We start from the raw sequence: 24476 nt of genomic DNA, 5'->3' as shown, positions 1-24476 counted from the left end.
CTCTAGACCCCTTTTTGAGGACAAACAGTTTTGCTAAGGAATCCAGCAAACAAAGGAAAGAAAGCCCCATCTAAAGGAAAAAAAAAATAAAAATGGAAGAGCTGGCTCATTGAAAAAGGCCCCAAGAAGTCAAAGTACATTTCAAACAGATTTAGCAAGCAGATGACAGCTGGGACAATCACATCATGCTCTGCAGCAGACCCATGACTCTGACACTCCTGAGAATATCACGTCAGCACTTCAGGTGATCAGGATTTCAGTCCTGATCAGCATTTACAGAAGCTGCTGGGCCCACCTTACACTGCTTTTGAGTATAAACAGCTGGAAAATGAGCACTAATGGATGCTCCCACCAGTGTGAAACTCAAACAGTTGAAGCCAACAAAGAACAAACAAATATTGACAAGAAAAATACTGGTGGAGAACTATCACATTTCTAATGATTTATTAAGCAATGCAAGGCATAAAAGCTACAGACCATTTCAAACCCAATTTGCTGCTAGGCTAATATGCGTACATGTACACAAGTGGTAAAGGTCAAAGAATTGTCATCCTAGCAGGAAAAACGTTAGCTACTGGGGAGAATTTTGGTTTGCTGTAGCAGCATTGTTTACACATTTTTAAAGGATTGGAGCTAGCTTCTAGTCAGGGCAACAAAATTACTTTTATCAGGGGCAGATCCACTTGGAGCCTACTCTTGCACTTACCAGCACAGCTCAGTTCAGCACAGATTTGGCAAGTTGCATTTGGTGATTGAAGTCTGATATACAATAAACCCCAAATTATCAGGTGCTGCCTGCATCCAGTGACCTCGGTGAATAGCCCTGTATAGGCAGAGGTCTTGACCTCTCCCATGAGATGAAATGTACAGATAAAAGGAAAAGCAGATACAGTATTGGCCATGTAATCTGTTTCTCAAAACACCTAACAGCCCAACGAAAGAAGGCTGTAAAAAGAGTTGTTAATGACAACTCCAATTTGCCTTATTTAAAGCAAGTAAAGATCCTACGTGCAGGAGGGACTACACGGGATCGTATTTGTACAAAAGACAAAGTACGGCATGTTTTATAGATCATAAATAGTGAGGTATCATTCTTCATTAAACTCTACCAATTTTACATTCATACAGCTTCCCAAAATAAGGAAACTGCACAGCATCACTCCAAACAAGCAAAGGTCTATCAACAGATCTGTAATTGAAGCAATCATAGTACCAGGCACAATGCAAGCACAAGTTCATGCATAAGCATTGTGCTGCTTCCTAAATCACCCAGACTGTCCGCCAGGAGAAAACTGATAGCAGGTTCTCAGGACCACCAGCTCGGTTCAACGTAGGGCAATTCTACACTCCGTTACCATCACACTTTCAGAAACACCTCCCAGCATGGCAATGATGTTGTCCTGTTACACTGGGGGAAAAAAATACTGAAATATTTATCAAACAAAGCCAACTTTCTTAGCAAGAACTAATCTCTGAGTAGTAAGAGCTTCTCTGCCTTCATGTGTAACCATGCAATTTGCCTGGAGAAGGTCCAACAAGTTGATTTTTTGAGGAACACAAGTTATTTACTATGACAGACGAATAGCAGCCCCTTAGGGTGTGTTCTTGTCCCACTCCAGTCTACAATCACTCCTCCTGACTGCAAAGGTGCAGAAGCAAACTTTGGGGCAAAGCATAACCTATATGTGAGCAGAATTAGATCTGCCAATGACCTGAAGACATTTTAACACTAACGGGACCTGACTTCAACAGTATAACTGCTTCTAAACATGATGAAACTACACTTAAGTGAACTGCACTTTTTTCCCCACCACTTTTTTGCCTTACTTTGATGTCGAAGTATTAAAACTTAACTCAATTTTGGAGGCTGTAGAGCAGCAGTGGAAACTTTACCATTGGCTGTCTGGATCTGATGCTTTTACCAAGATTCAGGCAGTGACAGGATCTGGTCTTGCACGAAACCAATAATTAGTTTCTATTTCACTGGGATACTCGTACCTGAACAGTATTGCCAAAGAGTTCAGAGAACAAAACATATCCCTGTTTGAAGCATTAATAAAATTAATGCAAAGAACAGAAAGGAAAAGAAGAGCTTCTCTCCTCACAGCACCCAGATCTTCTTTCTCCATCCAGCATACTAAAGGTCATTTCCCTGACCAAAGGTTTTCTCGTCATCTTGCAAGTCAGTTTAAAAATGACAGAAGCCAAAATAACATCTAGATCTCTTTGCTTAGCTGTCTCCTTTTGCTGGCTCTCCAGACGAAGCCCGAAGGGAAAGCAGCATTCCTGCATTCCTGTCCAATCAGCACTGTCTGCAAATGCACTTGAAAAGGGAGAGACAGCAAGCACATCCTGACTTACAAACAGAGCCCCAGCATATCTCAGCAGCACCCTTAACCAGGCCCTTTTAGCAGACCTCTGGTACCACCAGAGCCCGTTTTCAGCCAGCACATGCAGCTGAAGGAGGGAATCCTAAGATCTGATCCTTGACAAAGAGTCTTTGCCACAGCTGAGCAGCACCTTGGGCCAGCCTTCCTGATGCTGAGTGACTGAAAATTTCCCGGATCCTAGTTATCTTCCACAAGTGGGGCATAAATAAATGTGCTGCAAAATTTAATCCACAGTATGTACTCTTCCTGGAGTCAAACAGTCAGACGATAAATATTAGATGACAAAGAACATACACCTCAGTTCTGATCTCAAAGCAGCCTTGCACCTCACTAACGAAGTCGTATCAAATCAGCCCTGCATTCATTAGGACAGTTGCATCAACAGACAGCAAGTGTTATATAAAATTTCTTAGATAAGCTCAGACAACATTCTGGCACTTGTTTACTTCATTTTAATTAACGAACAGACTAGTTGGAAGCCGATGTAAACATAACCAACCTCCACATATGCCCTATCTTTCAGAACAGCTGAATGACGAGACCTGCAGGAGCAACCTCCATCCACGCTTGCTTCAGTGACGGGTTCACTGCTCTGCCACTTTGAAAATGGAAGGGGACACATTTCTGTGTGGAAAGAAGAAAGCCAGCAAGTAGTAAAGGTGCATCTGACAGGCAGAGAAATTCACCTCTGCACCCAGGAAAGAAATGGAAGGGATCATACTACAGATACCAGTCTTCACCTGTGTCACAAATGAGCCAGGACTGGGGCTTCAGAGTCTCTCTGCCCAGCTGAATAGTTATTTCTGCAACTCCCAAGCAACACTAGAAACTAAGGATAATCAAACTGTATTAGCCTGGTCATGCTCAGTCTGGAGTTTCTCCTGTCACTTTTGGGTGTTTGGCCAAACTTAGATTATGAAGAAATCTGGTAAGGCATAAGATATTGAAAGTCAAAGATGCATTTTGTTGATGCTCTGTTTACATCCAAGAGACTCAGATGAGGATTTGATGTTCCCTGACACATGCCTGTAGGTGTGTAGCAGCATTCCCCTGGAGCTTTTCCATTTTGTCAATCTAACATAATCTGGATGCTGACAATTTCATCATAGAACAACACAGATTAGTGCACACTATGCACAAGAATTAAATCCACACCGTCACTACCTCTACATCTATGTGGTTATCGAAAAAAACATTTTTTCAGACATCATTCTCAGATTCCAGGAGCAAATTATGGAGATACAATTAATGAAATTATTTAAAGAAAACAGAAACTCAATTATAGGCTTCACATTGTGTCTCAATTACACTGCTTAGGTCAGACTTCTCAGGTGTTAATAGGATTGTTAAAACAAAGAAAATGAACAAGTGAAGGAAAAAAAAATCAACCAGGCACAGTCATAATGCTCATAATTAGCACCTTTGTTTTACTGAAGGTATCAGAAAGCTTCAATAGCAGTGTAGTTGAGCATCAGAGAGTTTTCAAACACACAATTATAATAAAAGGAAAAACAAGAAATTCAAAAACAATGTGCTATATTAACTTGATATTGCCATGGTAAACAGTTTTACAATTTTGTAAGAAAGGTTAGAAAGAACACAAGTTACCATGGTACCATTGTTCCTTCCAGCTTCATGTTTTCAACACAAAGTGAATACATTAAAGGCAACATGGAGCTGTACTTTCTGCACTGCAAACTCATTCATCCTTTTCTGTGGGAAACCGCAATAACCAGCAGAGGATTTTTTTTTCCAGAGTTTCTTTGCTCACAGAAGTCACCAGCTTGTTATTCATAATTCATTATCCTTTCCACCATTTGAAAATGAAATCAATTCTGTGGTACCTGGATGCAGTTTTCCAAGGTAACTTCAGACAGAGCATCTGAACCAGATTTTGCTTTTGGGTGTGCTGCTGGAGAATGGATGTCTGGATGTCTGATCTCAGCTCAGATTAGCAGCAGATCTACTGCTTATTCACTTGTTCAACAGCAACAAAAACCTGCCAATTAGGAAGTGTGCTCCTGTCACTTTAGATGGACAGCGCTAGAGAGGCAGCTCAGAAAATGAGAGAAGAAAGCGTGTCATACGGTATTTAAGCAAAGGAGACAAGCGAACATCGCCAAGGCCTTTTAGGACTCCTACTGAGTCTTTGTGAGAAGCTGTCTCTCTTCACTGATCTGTTACCAGCAAGTGTTTTTCTCCCAGCTGTACAATCGGCTTCCTGCCTCCACTGATTACCTCTAGCCTTCTGGCCACTTCCAGCACCCCAGCCCTGCTTCTATTCCCAGGGTCCTTGCAGTGCAGAGAAGACTTAAATTTGGGGTGTGTGTGACATACCGAGATGTGACAAAGGCACAGCCAGGACTGCTTTGTGTACTTGCTGAAGTAAAATGGAAATTCTTCAATGAGTGAGAAATCGATACATTAAAAGAAGAAAACAAAACAACAATCAATCAAAAAATCCAGCCTGGAGGTAGCTACTCATTTATATGGAAATACAGATTGGTTTTGTCACAAAGAAACATTAGATTTCATAGGTTCCCATTATGAGCATACTTCATTTGCCATTACTATCTGCTCACCCGCCTGAATGAACACAGGGGTTAACTGCCAAGATTTACTCCCCAAATATCATACACGAACTGCCTCATGGTCATAGCAAGGCTGTCATCTGCCACATCCAGGAGGAGATGCCACCCTGCTGCTTGACAGGAGCAAATTAAATATCATCAAGCCTCTTCCTGTCTTAGTAACTGTGCTCATGTCACTTGAATAAATCCTGCAAAACATATAAAGAAGAAAGTCAGCTTGCTTCGTGCTGTGCCCAAGGAGAACTCCAGACTGAGCTACGGGGTGACCTCACCCATTGGCATGCCCTTCTCCTTCGCAGCAGTGCAGTCTTTTCCCCTCTGCACATCCCATTGCCTGGTGGTGAGAGAACTCTACAAGTTTCACCTCCACATCATTCACGTTGTTTCCCTGACCATTGCCAGGATACACCCCCACCTAAAAGACCGGACTTTCTACCATTCAAAGTAGCAGAAATTCATTATTCTGTTTCAGGGCAGTGCCCAAATCAACCTCGCTGGCACTGCTACAAGCTGTGCTGCCAGCACACACTGCACTTGCCTCAGAGCCTCCCTAGGAGGAAGCAATCACAGCTCTGTGGTCTGTGGGCGCTCACCAGCTTCCCCACCCTTCAAGTTGCTTCCCCACCAGGGACAAGCACACAGCTTGAACCTGCGGAGGGACCTGGAGAACTCCCGTCTTCCAGATCAGGCTCAATACAGGAGACTCATCCACTTATAACCATGCCTTTTCAATCCAGTGCTGAAACATAAAGAAAAATCAAAGAACCAGAAGCTGAGATATACAAGTAGAGGACAATATATAATCCTTTATCTTATACCTATCTAACCAAGTTTATAATTGCTTGCTATTATCTAGGTATTTACTTGATCCCAACAGTCTTGCCCCTTGGGCAGGCAAGCAGTGGGCATAAAAGAGGGAAACAAAACTGATAGCTGCACAGATATGTAAACATTTAAATTACGTATCTTGTAGCGGAGCTTTTATACAAGACAGAAAATCATGCATACGTAATGAGATGTCCTTTGCACTCTGGTCCATGACTGTTAGTTGTATTACCTTGGTAGCACAGGCAGTGTGATTATTCTACTGCTGTAGCCAAAACTTGCAGCAGAGCCAGCTGTAAAACATCCCACTCCTTCTTCTGTTCCTGCAGCAGCTACGTCTGTAGCGATTATTTGCACATCACCTGCATCAGTTGCTATCAATGACTATACGATGGATTATTACTTCATGTTCTTATATAAATAAGAATCATAGAATCATAGAATCATAGAATATCCCGAGTTGGAAGGGACCCTTAAGGATCATCAAGTCCAACTCTTGACACCGCACAGGTCTACCCAAAAGTTCAGACCATGTGACTAAGTGCACAGTCCAATCTCTTCTTAAATTCAGACAGGCTCGGTGCAGTGACCACTTCCCTGGGGAGCCTGTTCCAGTGTGCAACCACCCTCTCTGTGAAGAACCCCCTCCTGATAAGGGTTTTATCTCCTTAAGAAAATGGGAACTTTTGCCTAGGTGGAAAGCATTAGACATTAGCCGGGTCCCCTATAAGAAGAGCTGATTTGCCATGACAATTTCATTTACCTGCCATTTGGAAAGATTTTTTAACTTGATACCACATTCACACAGGTAAGAACAGTGGAGCCTGTTGTTCTAACTCAGATACTTCAAGCAGAGGATGTTTATTAAGGGTTTGCAGGATCATAGCATAGATAAGTTGATGCACACCGAAGAATAGCTACATCAAGGAAGAAACTATCACTTTTAGCTACTTAAAACGAACAATATACAATCCTCACACCGATTTACATCCCTGCAATACACCAGGAAGGCTTCCTACCTAGAAAGTGAATGCTCACAAGAAATCGAGTTTTTAGCCCCAGGTTTGAGATGCTGAGAACACGGAGTGCTGAACCCAACAATCTGCTCTCTCCTACAACTCTCCACTCTCTTATTACGTTCCTTCTCCCTAAGCAGCGTGCACAAAAAACATCTAAAGGGAACTGGCTTAATCAAAAACTCGAGGTACGATTTCAAAGATTCCTCTGAGCAGGGTGCCTCTACCTCACGCACCTTCAGTGGGAGTTCAGTACTGCATTTGAACCAAGCCTCCTTCTGAAAGTTTTTAGAAACAAGAGGTTATTATGGCGCTTTGCCCAGGCAATGCAACCTCCTGGCCCGTAGCAAGGAGTTTTGCTGAAAACCAGCATTTTTTTTTTCCAAACACAGAGCGTGGCAGCTGAAGGCTGTTAGCATCCAGCAGCCGGGGGTTTTCACACACCTCTGCATGGGGGTGGGAAGCTGTGAGCCCCCACACTCTGAAGGAGTGCAAAGCCAGCCAGGTTAGCCCTGAAACAGCTGCTCTGCTGAAGCAGAGGGAGAACAGCAACTTGCAGGCACTCCGAGCGTGGCAGGGAGGGGACTTGCAGGCAGAGAAGCACAGCCACAGCCCCCCTGCTGCAGCTCACAAAGATGCTGCTAGTTATGGGAACCTGAAATAAAATAAATAAAGTAAGCAAGAAAAAAATAAATAAAACGGGCTTTGCTCCCAGCACATAACTTGCCCCAAAAGCCCATGAACCACTGAAGGCTCGGAAACCACCGGGATGAGCTTCAAATCTCTGAGAGCTGCCTGGGACAGAATTTGCTTACGTGCTACTGTGAGCAAAAAAAGTAGCAGGGAAAAAAAGAAGGGGAAGAAAAGGGTGCTGAGTTCTTTGACTTTGCATTAGAAACACAACTGCTCAGTGTGCCTTCTTCTCTTCCATGAAACTTCCATAGTTGTGTTTTTTTTTTTGTTCTATAAAAAAAGTGGTGAAAATAAACACCGGCACCATGTTTTTATTTGTAGTGACAAGAACGTGCTGTCAAGCTGCAATTAGGGCGATACGCGTTCATCAAGGAGGAACCACTGAGAACGCTGCAAAATAGCCCGAGGCTTTTTACTGTACTTTCCATGCCTATCATACAAATGCTATGCGTCAACTGGGCTTGGAACTGAAACAGTCTTTTAGAAATTGATTGTTTCTCATTAGCATATCCTCATGTCGGTAATCAACATCAATCAACTTAAATCAAATTAATTCTCCATGTGTTCAGTTAAAATGTGTACCGTATGCTGGCTGAAACGTACACCAAACACAACTGTGCTGCTGCAGAAAGCTTCCAACAGCAACGTTGGGTCAATTGCCATAAAAAACCCCTCCTATAACTGCTCTCGGCCAGCCCTATGGAGCTCCAGGAGATCCATTACCTGACCTGCTGGAATTGGTCAGCAGCGACCCATCGGAGCACGTGTTGCCTCCTCTGGGCCCAATCAAGGGTTAAAGCCCAGAGTTCAGTCTCCGATCAAACACCTCCTCCCAGAAATTGCAATTCGCAGGGCGCACCTGGAGCCTCAGCAGCGTCTGCAAGATTTACATCGCGGTATTTAGAGTCATCACTTACTCTACCAAGTTAGACATCTGGCTGCTGTCAAATTTTCAAGGTATGCCGAGCTGGAAGGCACCTGCCTACAATACCAACTACTTTTAACATCATTTCTGTTGGTCAGGAGCCTCCATGGGGAAGCCACAGCGAAGAGGTGGCGAGCAGCCAGTGCTGGAGGCGAATCCCCACAGGGGGGACCAGTGCCCAGGGCCAGGACCAGCTGCCTGCATTGGCCCTACAGCCATCCCTCTTGCCTTCCTGAAGAAGCTGGGCAGGCAGCCCCTTGCAGATTTGCAGTTGGTTTTTAACCCCATAGTTTAGCTGCCAAATTGGTATCAGACACAGGATTGCATGCCGATAGCACCTTCATGGGATGTGGAGAGCTGAGCCACCCAACAGGCCTCTCCGCAGTCCCTACAGTCCTCAGCCTCACTACCACAACTGCTGACAAAACCAGCTGCCGTGGACTGCTTGAAGCTGACTGGGAAGCAGACACACGGCCCTTTTTTGCATTAAATCCATTTCAGTTATATTAATGTCCCTGTCCTAACTTGATTTCAAGTGGCAGAAAACCTTTGCTTGCCTCTCCACTCTCCTTACTAGAAGCCTCAATTTGCACTCGCTTAGAGGACTTGTTTTTTTCTCAGCTGATCACTGTCATATGCCTTACTAAATGTGTCAAGCAAACAGTATTAGAAGAGATTCATAAATGCTAAACCTCTAAGAAGCTTAGGAATGAGAAACATAATCGAGTGTCACTGCCTGAGGCAGGAGAGTTGTTCAGGAATCCTGATAAGGACCAATTCAGCACAGATGCATTTTTATGCTGGTTAACCACAAACAAGCAGCTTTGGGAAGGAGAAAGCCTTCTTCTCTGCCTCTGTGCTCAATCACCAAGGGCTGGAGAAATTGCCGTGCCATCTCAAAGCAGCAGCTGGAGTCCTTCAGCACCTGGTCCTGAACTGTGCAAGCTTCTGATCAAACCAGAGACCAGATGTTTCAGCACAGACACAAAATGGCAGTGAAGTACAATTATGTAAAACCTCACCAACGGGGGAAGCATTTTCCTACCTTGGCAGCCAATCCTTAATAAACCAGCTGGTGGTGAACCTCCTTTTCGTGTGGAATTGAAATGCTGGAACTTCTCCTCCTCCTTTTTCCTGTGTGTGTGCTGTGAAGGACCATTCCCTTCACAGGTCCGTGCCTTGCTAAGACTGCATGCTGGGACTGTAAGATGCCCCCTGACCATATACCACTTGCTGATCATTTTCAGTCAAATTATCTACCATCGCAACCCACCTCTCCCTTTCTATGGCAACCAAGGAGTTTTGGCAGAAGAAGGACTGTAAATTGATGGGGATTGGTCCCCTCTCAGCTGGAGCCTTCAGCAGGAGACAGGGAACACCCAACTTCATCGAAGAGGCTCACTCGTCCCCCCCACACCTGCCCTGGCAGCAGCTCCAGATCCCAGGGCTGTTGCTCATCTGTGTTTCTGCTCACAGGGTGCTGTGCACAGGCTTCAGGAGCCACAGCCTCTTCCCTTGCACTCTTCTCACCTTGAAAGCAGAAGTACATTTTGCACCACGTAGCTAGTCAGCCCCTATTGATTACTTTCCTGCTGAGCTCCTAGTGGCCACCTGCAGGTAAATCTAGCCTGTATTTAATCCCTAAATTTGAAGTTAGATTTCTTGTTTATTTTTGTAATGTCTATGACTGCAATTTTTCTGACACAGGTACATGCAATGCCACCAATCTGTAAAGTGGCTTCCCATAACAATCTGCCAAAAGGGCTTCTCCCAGCAGCAGAAAACACCTGAACACAGCACTACAGATGACCTGGTGGAGGCATTCACGTTGCTGCCCCAATCTAGTTAACCAGCAATCACGTTACCTTGCTCCTTCAGTACCTCTGGGTTCACCTCAATTCACTTTGGTCTCTCTAAACTTGACACTTCTTCATCTGCTGCTGTAAGACACTCTCCAAAACAGAGTCTGATTTTGCTGGACATCTTCTAACTCCTCTTTCACCAGTGGAAGCGTACCTTCAGTCAAAGCACATCTCTAGACTCAGCGTGATCACTGCAGGACTATTAACAAACAATTAAACACAGACTTCCAGTGAACTGTCTGAACAGAGCTGGGATAAAGTATGCAACAAGTCTGTGAGTTATCTGTCACTCTGAACTGCCACACTCATTACTGCCAAAACAAGCACCACATAAATGAGTTATGCACTGATAACTAATAACGAATGACTTCCTCGTGGTTTCTTTTCCCTTTTGTCACCTTTTGCATCTCACTATATCTACAGAAAGTTTCAACAGCATCATCAAACCAATATGAACACAGAATCTACAGGCATTTAACTTCAAGAACAGTATTGCTAATTGCTTTCAAGAAGTTAAATGTTGCATGTTATCAAAATAATTCTCAAGACATATTGATATTCATGACTCCTCTTTACTTTCAAAATTCATTTATCTCCCAAACGCAGTCAAGGAAAATCTCCAACAGGTCCCAAGTTTCTGTTCACAGAACATACTTTGCAATGCTGCTTTAAGGGAGGAATCCTGTGAGGAATCCTGCAAAATTAGAGCTGGAAAACTGAATTGTATCACAAGTTGATAAAGCAGAAAGCATGCTGATATTCATTTAAGTCACTTCGAAACAATTTTGTTTAAATCTGCTGAAGGCAAATTTCAGCGTAAAGTATGAAAGCTCAAGATCATCTCGTTACTACGATGAATGCCTATTACAGCTCCAGTTGGGACTATTGCCTTCATTTATAAAAACACAATTTCTGTTCCAACAACAGAATTAGCATAAGTGCCCTTACAGTCTCGCTCCTAAGATCTGTCAACTATATCTTCTTTCTTATTTCAATCTGAGATTGACGTCAGCAGCATTCACAACCTTTTGAGAACTCATTCTCCAGTTTCTACTTAATTTGATGTCTCAGAACATTTATGACTCACAAAACTTGGTGCTTAAAGCTTCGGGGCACAAAAATGGAAAGAAATCCAAAGGGAAAAAAAGATTGCATTTAATATAGTAAAATAATAGTAAAGAGAGCCAGAGAAAATATAGTCAGGTGCTATTTTTAGCAAGGGCTGTGCTGTAAGATAAAGAAGTGCAATTTTCCCTTTCATTACTCAATAAAACAAAGAAAAACAATTTTCTTTTCCATTCATTACTCAGTGAATGAAGAGGTCAGTCATAAAAGCAATGTTAAATGCAGACGATTTCTGCAGCAACCTGCAGTAGCTGGGCGATACTTTGGTACCATCAAAGAACCAGAGAATCAAGGCTCTCAGCAGAGAGCGTGCATCTGGCCCCGGGAGAAAGCTACTCGGCAGTCAGAAGTCACTGCTGGAAACAGCTCCAAATTGCAAGTATGAATTCAAAGTGCAATCTGTGCTGTGCAGAAGTGCAAAACTTGAGATTTCTAAGGAATAAGAGGTAGGAGATAATCACTGATGATGTGTCTCCAACACGTTTCATTCTTGCAGCCCCCTGCCCTTTCCTCTGCAGACAGACAGGCACCCTGCATCCTCAGGATGAAGGGAAGACCATGCTGATGGGGAGATGTGTTCTCCTCACAGGGAGAACATGTTCTCTCCCATGGTGGTCCCTAGTTCCAAAGCTACATCTGTGCAAGTTCACCTCTGGTGAAAACTGAACTACCCCTCCTTTTCTGAAAGGCGAACGCCAGTTATACAAATCCCTCAAGTCTTGACACAATAAAATTAACCTTCGTATTGTTATTAATCAAGAATTTAATAAATAAGATCTTAAAATTTACATGTCTTGGGAATCTCTTCATTTAAAAAATGGAGATCCAGTGAGTCATGACTCTGAAAAAGTCACTCAGCATCTCCCTTTGAGGGACTATTTTGAACAAATGCTTTATTGAGCAGACAGATTTTAGTGGAACACACATGACTCACCTGTGGTATGAAGGCAATTAAATCTATATCAAATTTCTTCTATCTATAAAATAAGTAGATAAATTAGAAGTGAAAATCCCCTGCTTCTCATATTTCCCAGTAACAGTCCCAGAGCAGTTAGCAAATATGATAACCTGGATTTATTCTCAATTTCCTGCACGAAAAAATATTAAAAAAGAAATCAATGCTGCAATGCTTCTTGGACATGCAGAGTACAGTTAAAAAAAAAACAAACAACAACAACAAAAAAAACACACCAAGAAGGCCACGTTGCATGGATTCTGACATTATAACCAACAAATCAAATACTACCTCTTTTCCCTTAGGTCATAAAGGGATGTTCTTTTAAAGAAAAAAAGAAAACCAATCCACACACTGCTTCTTTTAATCAGCGAGCTGACTGCACCGACTCTCTCGCCGTTACAGGATAACATAATATTGTACATTTGGAGGGCACGTTTTCAGCCAGGAGGAAGGGCTGCCATTCCGGGAACTTTGAAACTCTGAAGATCTCAGTAGGAGTAAAAGAGGTGCAAAGGTTTGGTACTTTCAATCAATCAGAGTGAATAAACATCTTGTATGAAGTTAGTAGAAAATAAAGTTCCCTGTTCTGGTTAAGCACCCGAACTTTGCAAATGGTATGAGAGGTGCCTACCTCGCCATCGCTCAGCACCTTCAGGTTTTGACATGACACTGGAGCACCTGCGCCTCCCCACGTCCCAGCCACACAGAGGGTTCCTACAGCCCCCGAGCGACTCGGAGCCAACAGCGCAGCGGTACGGGTGCTGTTGGGGCTAAGTTAGAGCCGGGTTCTGCCAGTCCCACTGCTTCGGGGGAAACTACCCATCACAATAGCAAACGTCTGGGAGACCAAGACTATTTCTGCACTTAGGTGAAAAATTATTCAAATTAGTTTTGCCACCCACGACAGCATGGATGGGTTCTGTTGGATTTGTTCCCTTTTGATTTCATGCAGTCTCTTGATAGATTAATGACGTAGTTCCCATACACATTTAGATTAGACTTTTAGTAGAAGATCTGAAATAATTTTATCAATCTCCGAGGCCTCAGAATGATGGCCACAGCTTTGAATGTGATAACGTTGAATAGGGAGAATGCTGTATATGTACTTCAGAACAGCAGCAAGTACATCACAGGGGCAGACCTTTATGCAGATTCTTCCTTTTCCCCCTAAATAAATTGTTAGCCAGCACAAGTGAGGTGGGGGTGTCGTGGTTTAACCCGACCGGCAGCTAAACACCACGCAGCCGTTCGCTCACCCTCCCCCCTCCCTCTCTGGGACGGGGGAGAGAAATGGAAAGTGAAGCCCGTGAGTTGAGATAAAGACAGTTTAATAAGACAGGAAAAAAAAAATAACAAAAATAATAATAACAATAATAATAATGATGATACAATGGGGATAATACGAAAGTAATAATAGTATGTACAAACAAGTGATGCACAATGCAATTGCTCACCACCCGCTGACCGATGCCCAGCCTAACCCCGAGCAGTCCGGCCCCCTCCCCCCGGCTAGCCACCCCTATATATTGTTTAGCATGACGTCAGATGGTATGGAATACCCCTTTGGCTAGTTTGGGTCACCTGTCCTGGGTCTGTCCCCTCCCAGCTCTTACTGCACCCCCCAGCCTGCCCGTTGGCAGGACAGAGCAAAGGCTGAGATGTCCTTGGCTTAGTATAAGCACTGCTCTGCAACAATTAAAGCATCGGGGTGTTATCAGCACTCTTCTCATTCTAAGCCAAAACACAGCATTCCACCAGCTACTAGGAAGAAAATTAATTCTGTGCTAACTGAAACCAGGACAGGGGGGAATAAAAGATTAATTTTACACTTCCAAATCCTGAAGCCTCAGGGAAGACTAAGCAGTCCTCACAAATTTACCTCATTTAATATCTTTGCAGTAGTGACTTTCCCTGCATGCTATTTTCAAGATGATGGGTATTCCTGTAAAAAAGAGATGCATTTTAGCTAAGGGTTAGGAGCCTTAAACAGGCGTAGATTTTTAGCTGTCACATAATTATAGCACAACAGTTGGGAAGTTCAGTATAGAAATACCGTTCATCTAGGGCACCGAGTTCCTATTATCAGCCAACCCAATCAAGTCCCTTCTGTACTTTACACCACATTTCACAGTTAGTTAAGCAACCTAGGAAGCAGCTTTGGTCAGGAAGGGTGTATAAAAACAGGCTGAAGAGCTCTGCGAAATGCCTGGTTCCTCATCCCTGGAAGCACTCAGCCCAGACAACCACCACCTCGTAGGAAGGCCGGGATCCAGAGGGGTTTTGTGCTGCCACAGACATGTTGAGGTGCAGTTTCACCCCTGCAGGGCCCACCCCTCCTGAATTTTCTGCTCTGGGCCACTCCTCACTCCTTGCAAGGCAGCACTTACGGGCACTGCTTCTCTGGCGCTTTCCACTGCAATTAACAGGGGAAGTTTAATTTATTACAAAGGTGTTGGCTTTCTGTTGGTGTTTTGTTTGTTTGTTTTTTCTCCATTTGTTACTTCTATTAATTAGAAATCCTAATACAAATTTAAAAATAACAGACAGTCCTGCTTTGGCTCCACTCCCATTTTGTGCCAGTTTTCACCCCATTCACTTGCCAGGCTCAGGGCAGGCCAGGACCGTGCAGTGGGGTCATGTACATGAGCCCTCTCTTCCCAGAGCCCACGCTGCCTCCAGAAGATGAAGGTGGCACAGCTGTGTCCATGTGAAGCTGGGCATAAACTACATTAGGCTTGCTGCAAGCCCCCTGCTGTACCAAACATAACTTGCCTGGGTTTCAGACAAAGCATCTCCCCTCTGTTTTACTGCACCGCTGCCCAGCTGAAGGCTCCAGGCTGGGCTACTGCAGCATTAAACCCTACGGACGACCCAAGCCTGTCCTGCAGATCCTCCAAGTTTCCATCAGTGTAAGAGATGAGAATCACATCTAAAAACCTTCCTTGGTTTTCTTCCTGTTTTTCTGTTAACTGTTAGCTCGGTGTCTTTGGGATTGTAGGCAGGAGAAAAGAAGGCTGTAAATCCAAACACTTGATGGCATTTCAGTTTCTGAACCTTAAATTGTACTTAAGTTCCTCTGTCTGATGGCTGCACACAGCCAGAACTCGCTCCCTGACAATCATAAACAAATTCCCACAGTTCTTGCAAGCAGCGATTTCTGAAATAACACATTCCCAGCGACGTGTGACACAAGCCTTCAGCCTTGGGCATCTTAAAAATAACATGGAAATCAGCCAGAGACATAGCAGGGCTGGAACCCGCACTTAGCATTCGTCCCATTCCCAACTGGAACGGGCCCTGCCACGCTGTGCTGCACTGGGGGGGCATTTTGCAGGGCAAAATGAAAGCAATCCTGCCAATTTCACAAGCCAGCCAGGATTGGGTGAGGGTAGAAAAAAGCATGAGGTCCATCACTCTACTCTGACATGGGAGAGACTTACAAGGCAATCCTCTGCCAGTCCTGCCTGGCTCTAAGTTTCCAGCACTGTTACTCCACGCAACCAGATGATGCACCAGCATGCTGTCTTATATCAAAATACCTCTTCTCTAAAAAAGAAAACGCATAAATCAACTTTTTATTTTCCCCAGTTCTTCTACTCTCTTATGGACAACTCAATTCTTTCCAGTTCTGTTACAGCTGTACTCTGCCACATCTCTCCTTCCAGTTAACGTAGAAGTGTTTCCACAGGTGCTATCTGATCTCACCTGGAAAAAGCCAGGGGGAGTAACACAGAGCCAAGTGAAACTACAGGAGAAGAGGCTCAGCCTCACAGAAACACGTACAGCACGAGGCTAAAATGCACAGCAAGCATGCCAGTTAGCATTTGGTGGCGACTACAATAATCCAGTAATGCAGAAGAGTTTTAGAACTAAAAACTAAAAAAATCAAATCCCAAACACATTTGATTGGAGTTATTTCTCTTTCTTGCCTCTTAAAAGACCACCAAAACAAGCAGATACAGGACTTTGCACAGCCTCACAGAGCTCTTCGCATCAGCACACTGCAGTTCATCACTTGGAGCACTTCTTTTCGGAGCTGGGCAGGGCTCCGTGCACCGCGGGCACTCTGCGGAGCCCAATGCTGTTACCATGGCACTCGGGCACCCAGCAACTTCAGAAAAGCCTCAGCGTTATTGCCACTCTATGGACCAACGGGCAGCAGGCAGCAGCTGGGTCTCTGAACAAGCCATGCAAAAGCAAAAGCAGCATTAGGGTGAACAAGCTGCCTGGTAAGCATCCTCTGCGCAGATCCTCTGCACGGTCCCTTTTATTTTAGCACTCTGCCTACAGGAAAAGCAGAGGCAGAATCACATGTGCATGCCCACATCTGCACACACTGCTCTCCCTCTATGGCTTTGCCCTCCAGCACTGATACAGAGCAGCCAGCCAGCAATCTGGCTGAGAAAACACCACCCTGATCCTTCTTTAAGCGATACTCAAAGTCCAGTCGCTGGAGCCTTACACCCCATGAAGTTATGGAGTTACCCCTACACCCAGCAGGCTGGTGGACCTCTGCACACGCTGTGGTTATGCTGCAGCACAAATGAACTGCAAAAAACAAGTAAGAGTCGTGCTGGGGACCTGTTTGTTAAAAGAAAAACAACAACGGATGATTTTATGTAGTGGAGAGGGAATAATGTCACCGCTTCCCTTGCACCAGAAGGATCATCACTCATTTCCCTTTCCAACAAAGGAAAGGATGCTGCAGGAGTACTTGTACAACCCTCCCTCCCCGTGACTGGAAGTAGCTCTAGTTTTAGGAACACAGAAGTAGCGGTCAACATCTGGAAGCTTACTTCATGCTGTTTAATGGGACGGAATGATCTCAAACAGCTAGACAACAGAAAATAAGTGAAAATAATAATTCCTACTGTTAAACTTCAAGGTACTCCCAACTGTACTTCAGGGTACAACCTCTCGCATCCCAAAACCAGTTGCTGTGGCCCTGGTTTTTGTCTCTACCTTCAGCCCTTCAGCCTACCCGTAGGCGTTGCATGAACACGACGCTGTACTGCAGACAACACAATGCACAAAAGTTAGAAATGAGACTCAGCTCAATAATTGCATTTTCTCACTTGACCAAAAACACATGCCACGGGTTAAGGATGTGCTCACTTGACACAAATACTGTGAGCAGCCATAGATTTCACACGCTGTACTATCTTGTAACTGATCACAGGATAACCAAGCGTATCTAAATATAGAATGTAGGCATAATGTAGAAGATAAAACTATGAAATAAAATCATAGCAACAGTGATTCTGACCAGACAGGGACAACAGGAAAACATTTGGAGGCACATGACTCTAAGTCCCTACGTAAAATGACAGTCAATTCTACCAGAAAGCACCAAAGTATCTGTTCTGCTTTCTGCTGTAAAAAGCATGACACGCAAAAGGTCAGGAGGCCAGCAACTACATCAGTGGAAGATTTCCCCTTGAAATTTTCCAAGAAAAGCTTTTCCCCTGCTGGGCAACTAGTTAACATGGGCAATTTTTTTCTAGGAAAGGGCTAGCCCTTGGAACCATCAGCAGTTGGTAGGACACGGTGCCTCTGAATGCAATGTTGTAACTCGTTCCATTTTCCTGAAGTGCACCAAACACAGGCAAACACTCCGTACTCCTGGTAATTCTGCGAAGATGTAGCACAAAGATATTACACCTCACAGCGAGATTAAATCCAATGCCATAAACTGGAATAAATCCAGTGATATCAGAGCTTAGGGTGAAGTTGAATTTGGCCTTCACTGTAACGCAGAGTTATAATGAGATAACAATGGGATTGAGGTGATTAACTATAAACAGAAATAAACCTTCTGTGCCAACTGTTTAACTGCAAACACAGGAATGCCCTGCTTAGGGCAAGCTTAGGCTGTTAAATAAATTCAAACCCCCCAATAAAATCAGCAGAAATACATTTGAGTGGAATAACCAACCATCCGGGTTATTCTTATTTGTAGGGTTTTCTCTCTCTCCCTTTTATCACTCTTTGGAGTCTAATCCCAAAGAACATTCAGAGTGGCACGAGCGAAGTTGTTCCCAGAGCAGGAGCATTACCACTTGAGATATAAGCAAAACCTTGGCTTGAATTACAGACAGTTCTGTATCCATCCTCTGGTCAGATGTTATGCACTGTGATTTAACGTCAGAAGTGGTGCTTCATGCCCACTCAGCCCTGATGATTTTCACTCCTGGGACCCATTAAATCCTCAGGGCTGCAGAAGAGACGTGCTCCTTACAAGGATCAACCTTGTCTGTTCACCATCACAACTTTGGCCATTTTAGTTCTTTGTCTAAAGAGCAAAGCAGAGAGAGGATCTCACACCAGCTGTGAACCTACTGAGCCGAATCAGACCCATTAGGTCTTCAGAGACATCCATCACTACTACATCTGTACTCGGAGCTACAGAACTCCTAGCTCTTTTTTTAGAAACAGGTTTTGTGCAAGCATTCAAGTTTGAAGTCAGTGCTTACAAGGAACTTATGAAAAACAGGATGGGAATAGGATGCCAGGGGAATAGATGATTCTCTCATCTGAAATGCATAATTAGCTTCTGTGGTTAAGTGTGCAATTAACATTAAAAGTTTACAATCAAGTATGATGGCATTCTAAATTTACCTCCGTTAAATTTAAAAAAATGAATATAGTTACCAGTGTTACTTCTTTGAATCCCTTCCTCGTGAGGCGCCCTGCTCAGTAACATCCTGTCTTCCAGGCGAAAACTGACACAAAAAGCTTTTTAAAACACTGCAAGTTTGCCTTGGAGATGGCTACACAGCTTGGGTTTTATTTTGGCTTACACTTTTTTGAGTTGTAATGCTAACTGCCACTCAGCATAATTAGCAGTTGTCATATTTCTGTTGGTAAAAATCCTGCCCACAAAAACAGAGCGATGATGCTTTGTACCCTCTTCCCAGCTGTGCCCAGAAGCTGTAGCACGCGTGTCTCCAACATCCACCAGAGCTCATCTCAGACCCCTACGGATTGCAGCAGTTAAGCAACAGAAACATTTTTGTTAATGGGAAAGAAAAAAGCTGTACTCACCCTAGTAGTTTAAATCTGTTAAGCAACATCTTAAAAAGAAATCGTACTGCAGTCTAAATATGTTGTCTCCATCTGAATATCACATCCTTTTTGCCTTTTAATCTGAAGTTAAATTTAACCTCTCACTGACTTAAAAAGGGGACGGGAAGTAGTTTGAACTGCAATATCATCTGCCAAAGCCTGTACTTAGTGATGTTTGTTATTAACCACACATATATTTATAGCAGTGCAACAAAAATTAAGACATGTAGGGTGTAAAAGAATAAGGAAGAGTAAAGAAATTCCTCGTACAAACTGTGTATTGTAAGTGTTGTGGTGTGCATTATTCTGGGCTCAACACTGCCGCTGATTTTCCATCAGTAAATTTGTGATATGATACAAAGAGCCCATGGGATTAATCTGTACTGGGCCAGCAAGAAGGACAGACTTTTTCCCTCAGCATTTAACCTCAGAGCATGCTGTAGCACAACATTGCTCTAGAGTTCTGCTGTTATTACTTACCACCAATAGACACTGAAATGCACAGAAGAAAAAAAAATTGATCTTTCATTGTTCTCAGCTGAAACCAAAATCACTTTTATTCATTCACCCTGCTTCCACTTGGATCTGGCCAGAGTGGCCTTGCCTAGCTGCTAGGCAACCTGAGCACCGCATTTAGTAATAACCGAACGCATTTGCTAAGAATATAATAATGCTACCTTTGAGATTTATTTATAATAAAAACTATACTTAGCTGATAATATTATAGCTTTCCTTTCTGATCACTAGGTAGTAACTCTGAGAAAACAGAACTGTTGGTCAAGAAAGTACCTGCATTTATGCCCCGCATACAGAGAGAGGAAACGAAGCAGCCCCATATAAATATACCATGAGGGAGGTGTTTTATATGGAAGTATTATTACAGATGACAGTGCTATAAAAAAAAATCTAATCCAAAAATTCTATTTATGCAGATACCAGAATATCTGCATAATATTAATATATTTACATTAAAATGTTTTAAATTAGAAGGGATAATTATCCAACCTCATCCAACTACAATGTGAACTTTCTCAGTAAAGGTCATTTATCCCATTTACGTAAAATCACCATTTCAAAACAAGACAGAAGACTTGGAATTAAAACACAACCGACTGATCTTTGAGTTCTTTTTTAAAAGAAAATAAGAGGACAAAACATTATTTTGTATAATCCCTCTCAGGACCATTTTTTTACCATTTTGTTCTCTAGCAGCAGAGCTATCATTCTACCTTAAAACCACCACCAATATCTTTGATTGGTGCCATCCCTCCCACTGCCCAACTCAAGAGAAAGAGAGCTTCCTTTCAAGTCTCTTCAACTGAGCAGATGATTTCCTGGACTGCTCAGTCACTAGCACAACTGAGAGAAACCTGATTAAAATATCAATTTGGGTGATTGAGGTATTAATGTCAACAGAGCCAAAGGCCTGCTGATTACATCAAAATTAAACAGAGCAGCACCCTTCTTTGATCTTGACAGCCAACAGCTTGGCACTTGAAGCGCTGAGTTTCTCCTACCTTTAAGAAATCCCAGGAGCTCTACTTGGTTGGCACTATGCCCAAATATTCTGCTCTTCTGACCAACACAAAAAGGCAAAAGTAAGTCAACGTAGAAAGCCCCAACGATCACTGATCTTCCTCGATCACAGCACGCCAGACATGGTTACTTCCCCTCTCTTGAGATTTATGTGACATAAACCAAGGTTATATGTGCACAGCTCAAGCACCTCCAGCCTGCTCCAGCTGCATACACTTAACAGAGCTCTGCAAGCACCCACAGATAGAAAGAGAGGCAGCTCCACGGAGCAGGGAGCATCTGAGGTTTTCTAGAAGTCCTTTATATATTCTGGGCTTTATACAGAAGTTTGAAGTGGCTAATTTAAACACCTGCAACTTCTCCTTCCCTTAGTTCCACATTAAGCCTGGTTCAGTCAAGTCTTAAAATCAAGCTTAGCAGGTCATAGGTTTAAAAAATGTCAACATAATTGGAAAGTTGCAAGTAAAAGCAGAGCGCTAAATTGCAGGGTCCCACACTCACAGAAACTCAACAGCAGCTGTAAATCATTTTATAAAGCAATCAGAAAGCAGATCGGTGAGAAATCTCCTTCCTACACATAGAAACAGTTCTGGGATACTGTTGGCCCTCACTGCTGCTTGTAACCTGAAGAATACACGGATATTACAGATATTAGTCTCAGGACAGGCAGGAAGTAAGCAAGCTCAGACACTGTGCTTTTTTTAAAGCAGTACACACAAAGTTGATGGTTAAGGTCCTTAAATCATGACTCACATCAGGGATCCATGCAAGGAACACAGAAATAGAGAAGGAAAGCGCACAAGTCGCTCTAGAAACTGTCAAGCATTTACATAAACCTTTTATTGAAAGGAAATTTTAAATCAACAATACTGTTGATTAACTCCAGTATTACAGCTCCTACAGTTAGCACACGCTGAGGAATCTGCCTGGCATCTCTTTTTGTAAGAAGCTGAAGGTTATTAAAGCCTTTTTTTCCTGAAAGCTTCAAACATTTATTTAAAATTCCTGCTTAATTCATTTTAATCCTGGTATCTTTGAAATATATATATAAAATCATTCACAGTTCTTACTTCTTGCTTTTACACAATTTATTAGAGAATTTGGTGTTCTGAGGCCAAGAAAATCAAACGCAGGATTGGAAGTCTTCTTTAATTACTTACTGGGCCTGAACTTCGAATATTCTCATTACACAACCCCTAAATGAAATCAAGCAGGTCCATGCCAGGTTATCTGCATTAGTTTCAGTGTCAGAATTCAGCAACACGGAGAGGATATTTTATTATATGGTTGCTGCAACAAAAACACAGCAACACAGAAATAAAATGAATCATACCACTGCAGTAAATAATAATAGAGTTCCTCATTTTAGATTCTCACTCTGGATTCAAAAAATAGTCACAATAAAAAAATGTGATTACTGTGATATTATGTTTAGATGCAATAACCTGAGATTAATTATAAATCAAGTGTATATAAATCAATTAGAACGCTAAGGTCTTAGCTGGGACAGGGTTTTGGTAGAAATGCGACACAGTTTCAACTAATCTTTAATTCTGAATTTTAAGCTTAACTTGTGGGAGAAACCTCTAAACAGACAGCTGTTTCACGTTAGTGAGCTACCTCCTGGAGATTGTTATGAGAATAACAATTAAGACAATGACAGCGTGATCTCTTATTTGAGATCTTTTCTTTTTATGCAAAACAGAAGGGAAGAATCTTGTTAACTGGTATTGCAGCTGGAGCCCTTTGGTACTTTAAAACACAGCAATCCAAGCTTATGCTTTTTAAACACATCTCGTAATTCGTTAGGACATAGAGGGTTAAACACCATTAGGATAAACACTATGGTACAAATTCAATTTAAGTCATTTGCCAGTATGTAGCATAAAAGAACACCCTTGCCTTCCATAAAAAGGAGCATCACAACCTATTGACACAATTGCTTGGCCTTGGCCCTCCACTCTGCAGCTCAGGAACTTTTGTTTTTTTTTTTAAACTGGGCAAGAAGGCTGTCATTCAGAGTTGGACAAGGACCCATGATGGGGTGCTTGAGCAGAGGAACCCTCCAGCTTACCTGCACAAATTCTCTTCCCGTTTAATTTACCAAGAAGTCACTTCTGTCAAAACGGTTTGAAGCACACCTCTGCAGACACATGAGTCACAGGAAGGGACAAGTATCTCATTTGGAGGACGCCAGCTGACAGCAGAAGCTACATCTAGAGATCACTCATTCAGTGCTCACTGAATTTTCTCACCTACTAGTGCTCACTCAAAAGGTGCTATCAAAAGGCTCCAGATCTGCTTCGGCTTTTGTTTCAGTTTAATAATACACTAACCCCTGAGATTGAAGAGCAGACCAAATCAAGAGTCCCATCAGTCAAGTGAGACAGCAATATAGAGAGAACTTACTGCAGGGATGAAAAAGGCACAACCACACAAAACATATAAACAAAAATTGGTATTCATACTACAAAAAAAAAAAATCATCTCCAAGCAAGCTGTTTCTTACCGTTGTATCTTTGCTGGGTTTAATATAAATCATTTCCGAAAATGCTGGCACTTACCCAAATCTGCAGCTTCACTCGTTTGTCATTCCTATAAACTGTTTTCACTTTGAAGTCAATTCCTACTGTGCTAACGAAGGCTGGTGTAAAAGTGTCATCGGCGTATCTGAAGAGGAAGGATGTTTTCCCCACGCTGCTGTTGCCAATGATCAGGAGTTTGAACATGTAATCAAAATTTTGATCTGAAGTATCTTTCTGCCTGTATCTGGCATCTGTTACTGAAGCCATCTAAGAAAAATGACAGACATTGAAAAAGAACAGATTTAGGAGCAGTTCAAGCACTCGTCTTCCTTAACTGCGTACCGTATGTTTAACTTATCTCTCTTCTTTCTAATAACATACACACTACATCTACTGAAGAAAGAGCAACACACCTTTAAGTCTTCTTGTAAAGCCCAACTTTAAATTTCTGTTATCCACTTACACTGCTAAGATTTCCAACCCCAAGAAATCCACCTGTTGCACTGCTTTGTATTTAGAAGAGTAACAGATGGCTATTGCAGCTTGCTCAGATATTACTGGGGAACCAGCATTCTCTACCCCAGTGGAGGGTGCCATTTCTGTTGCTCTGATAACCTGTAGTGCTGCAACCCAAAACTAAAATCTTTGACAATGCATCCACCAGTTATGCGATTCATTAAGCAGCCACTGAGGCAGGTAAATCTAAATAATTCTTTTTATGACTACTAGGGACAATCTGCATTTCCAGCTCACGCACCACCACCATTTTATCCTTTGAAAGTTCTGTCCTCAGTGTTTACGGATTAAAAAAAAAAAAACACCACACTTAGCTATGAGAGGAGAAACATCAGTTGACAAAAGGAGTTTCAGCTGACAACTTCGAGACCATCTGACACTTATCTACTCTGAAGACTGCAATTCAAGTAAACAGCACACGCATAAAATGTGAGGCTCAGCATGGCTGC

At 42.8% G+C, this 24476-nt stretch overlaps 1 protein-coding gene across 1 annotated transcript in view; it reads right to left on the bottom strand.

Annotated features, from left to right (window-relative positions):
* Window positions 1-24476, bottom strand: part of RAB3B (RAB3B, member RAS oncogene family) — a 57680-nt gene that overhangs the window by 21477 nt on the left and 11727 nt on the right. The window contains exon 2 of the mRNA XM_084291269.1: window positions 23551-23778. Coding sequence (XP_084147395.1) covers window positions 23551-23778 — 228 coding nt within the window. The remainder of the gene's footprint in view (window positions 1-23550; window positions 23779-24476) is intronic.

This window comes from Netta rufina (genome assembly GCF_964035555.1).
Source record: "Netta rufina genome assembly, chromosome: 8".
In the NCBI taxonomy this organism is placed as follows: domain Eukaryota; kingdom Metazoa; phylum Chordata; class Aves; order Anseriformes; family Anatidae; genus Netta; species Netta rufina.
The sequence above is the reverse complement of the archived record's forward strand: the minus strand, read 5'-3'. Positions and strand labels throughout refer to the sequence as shown.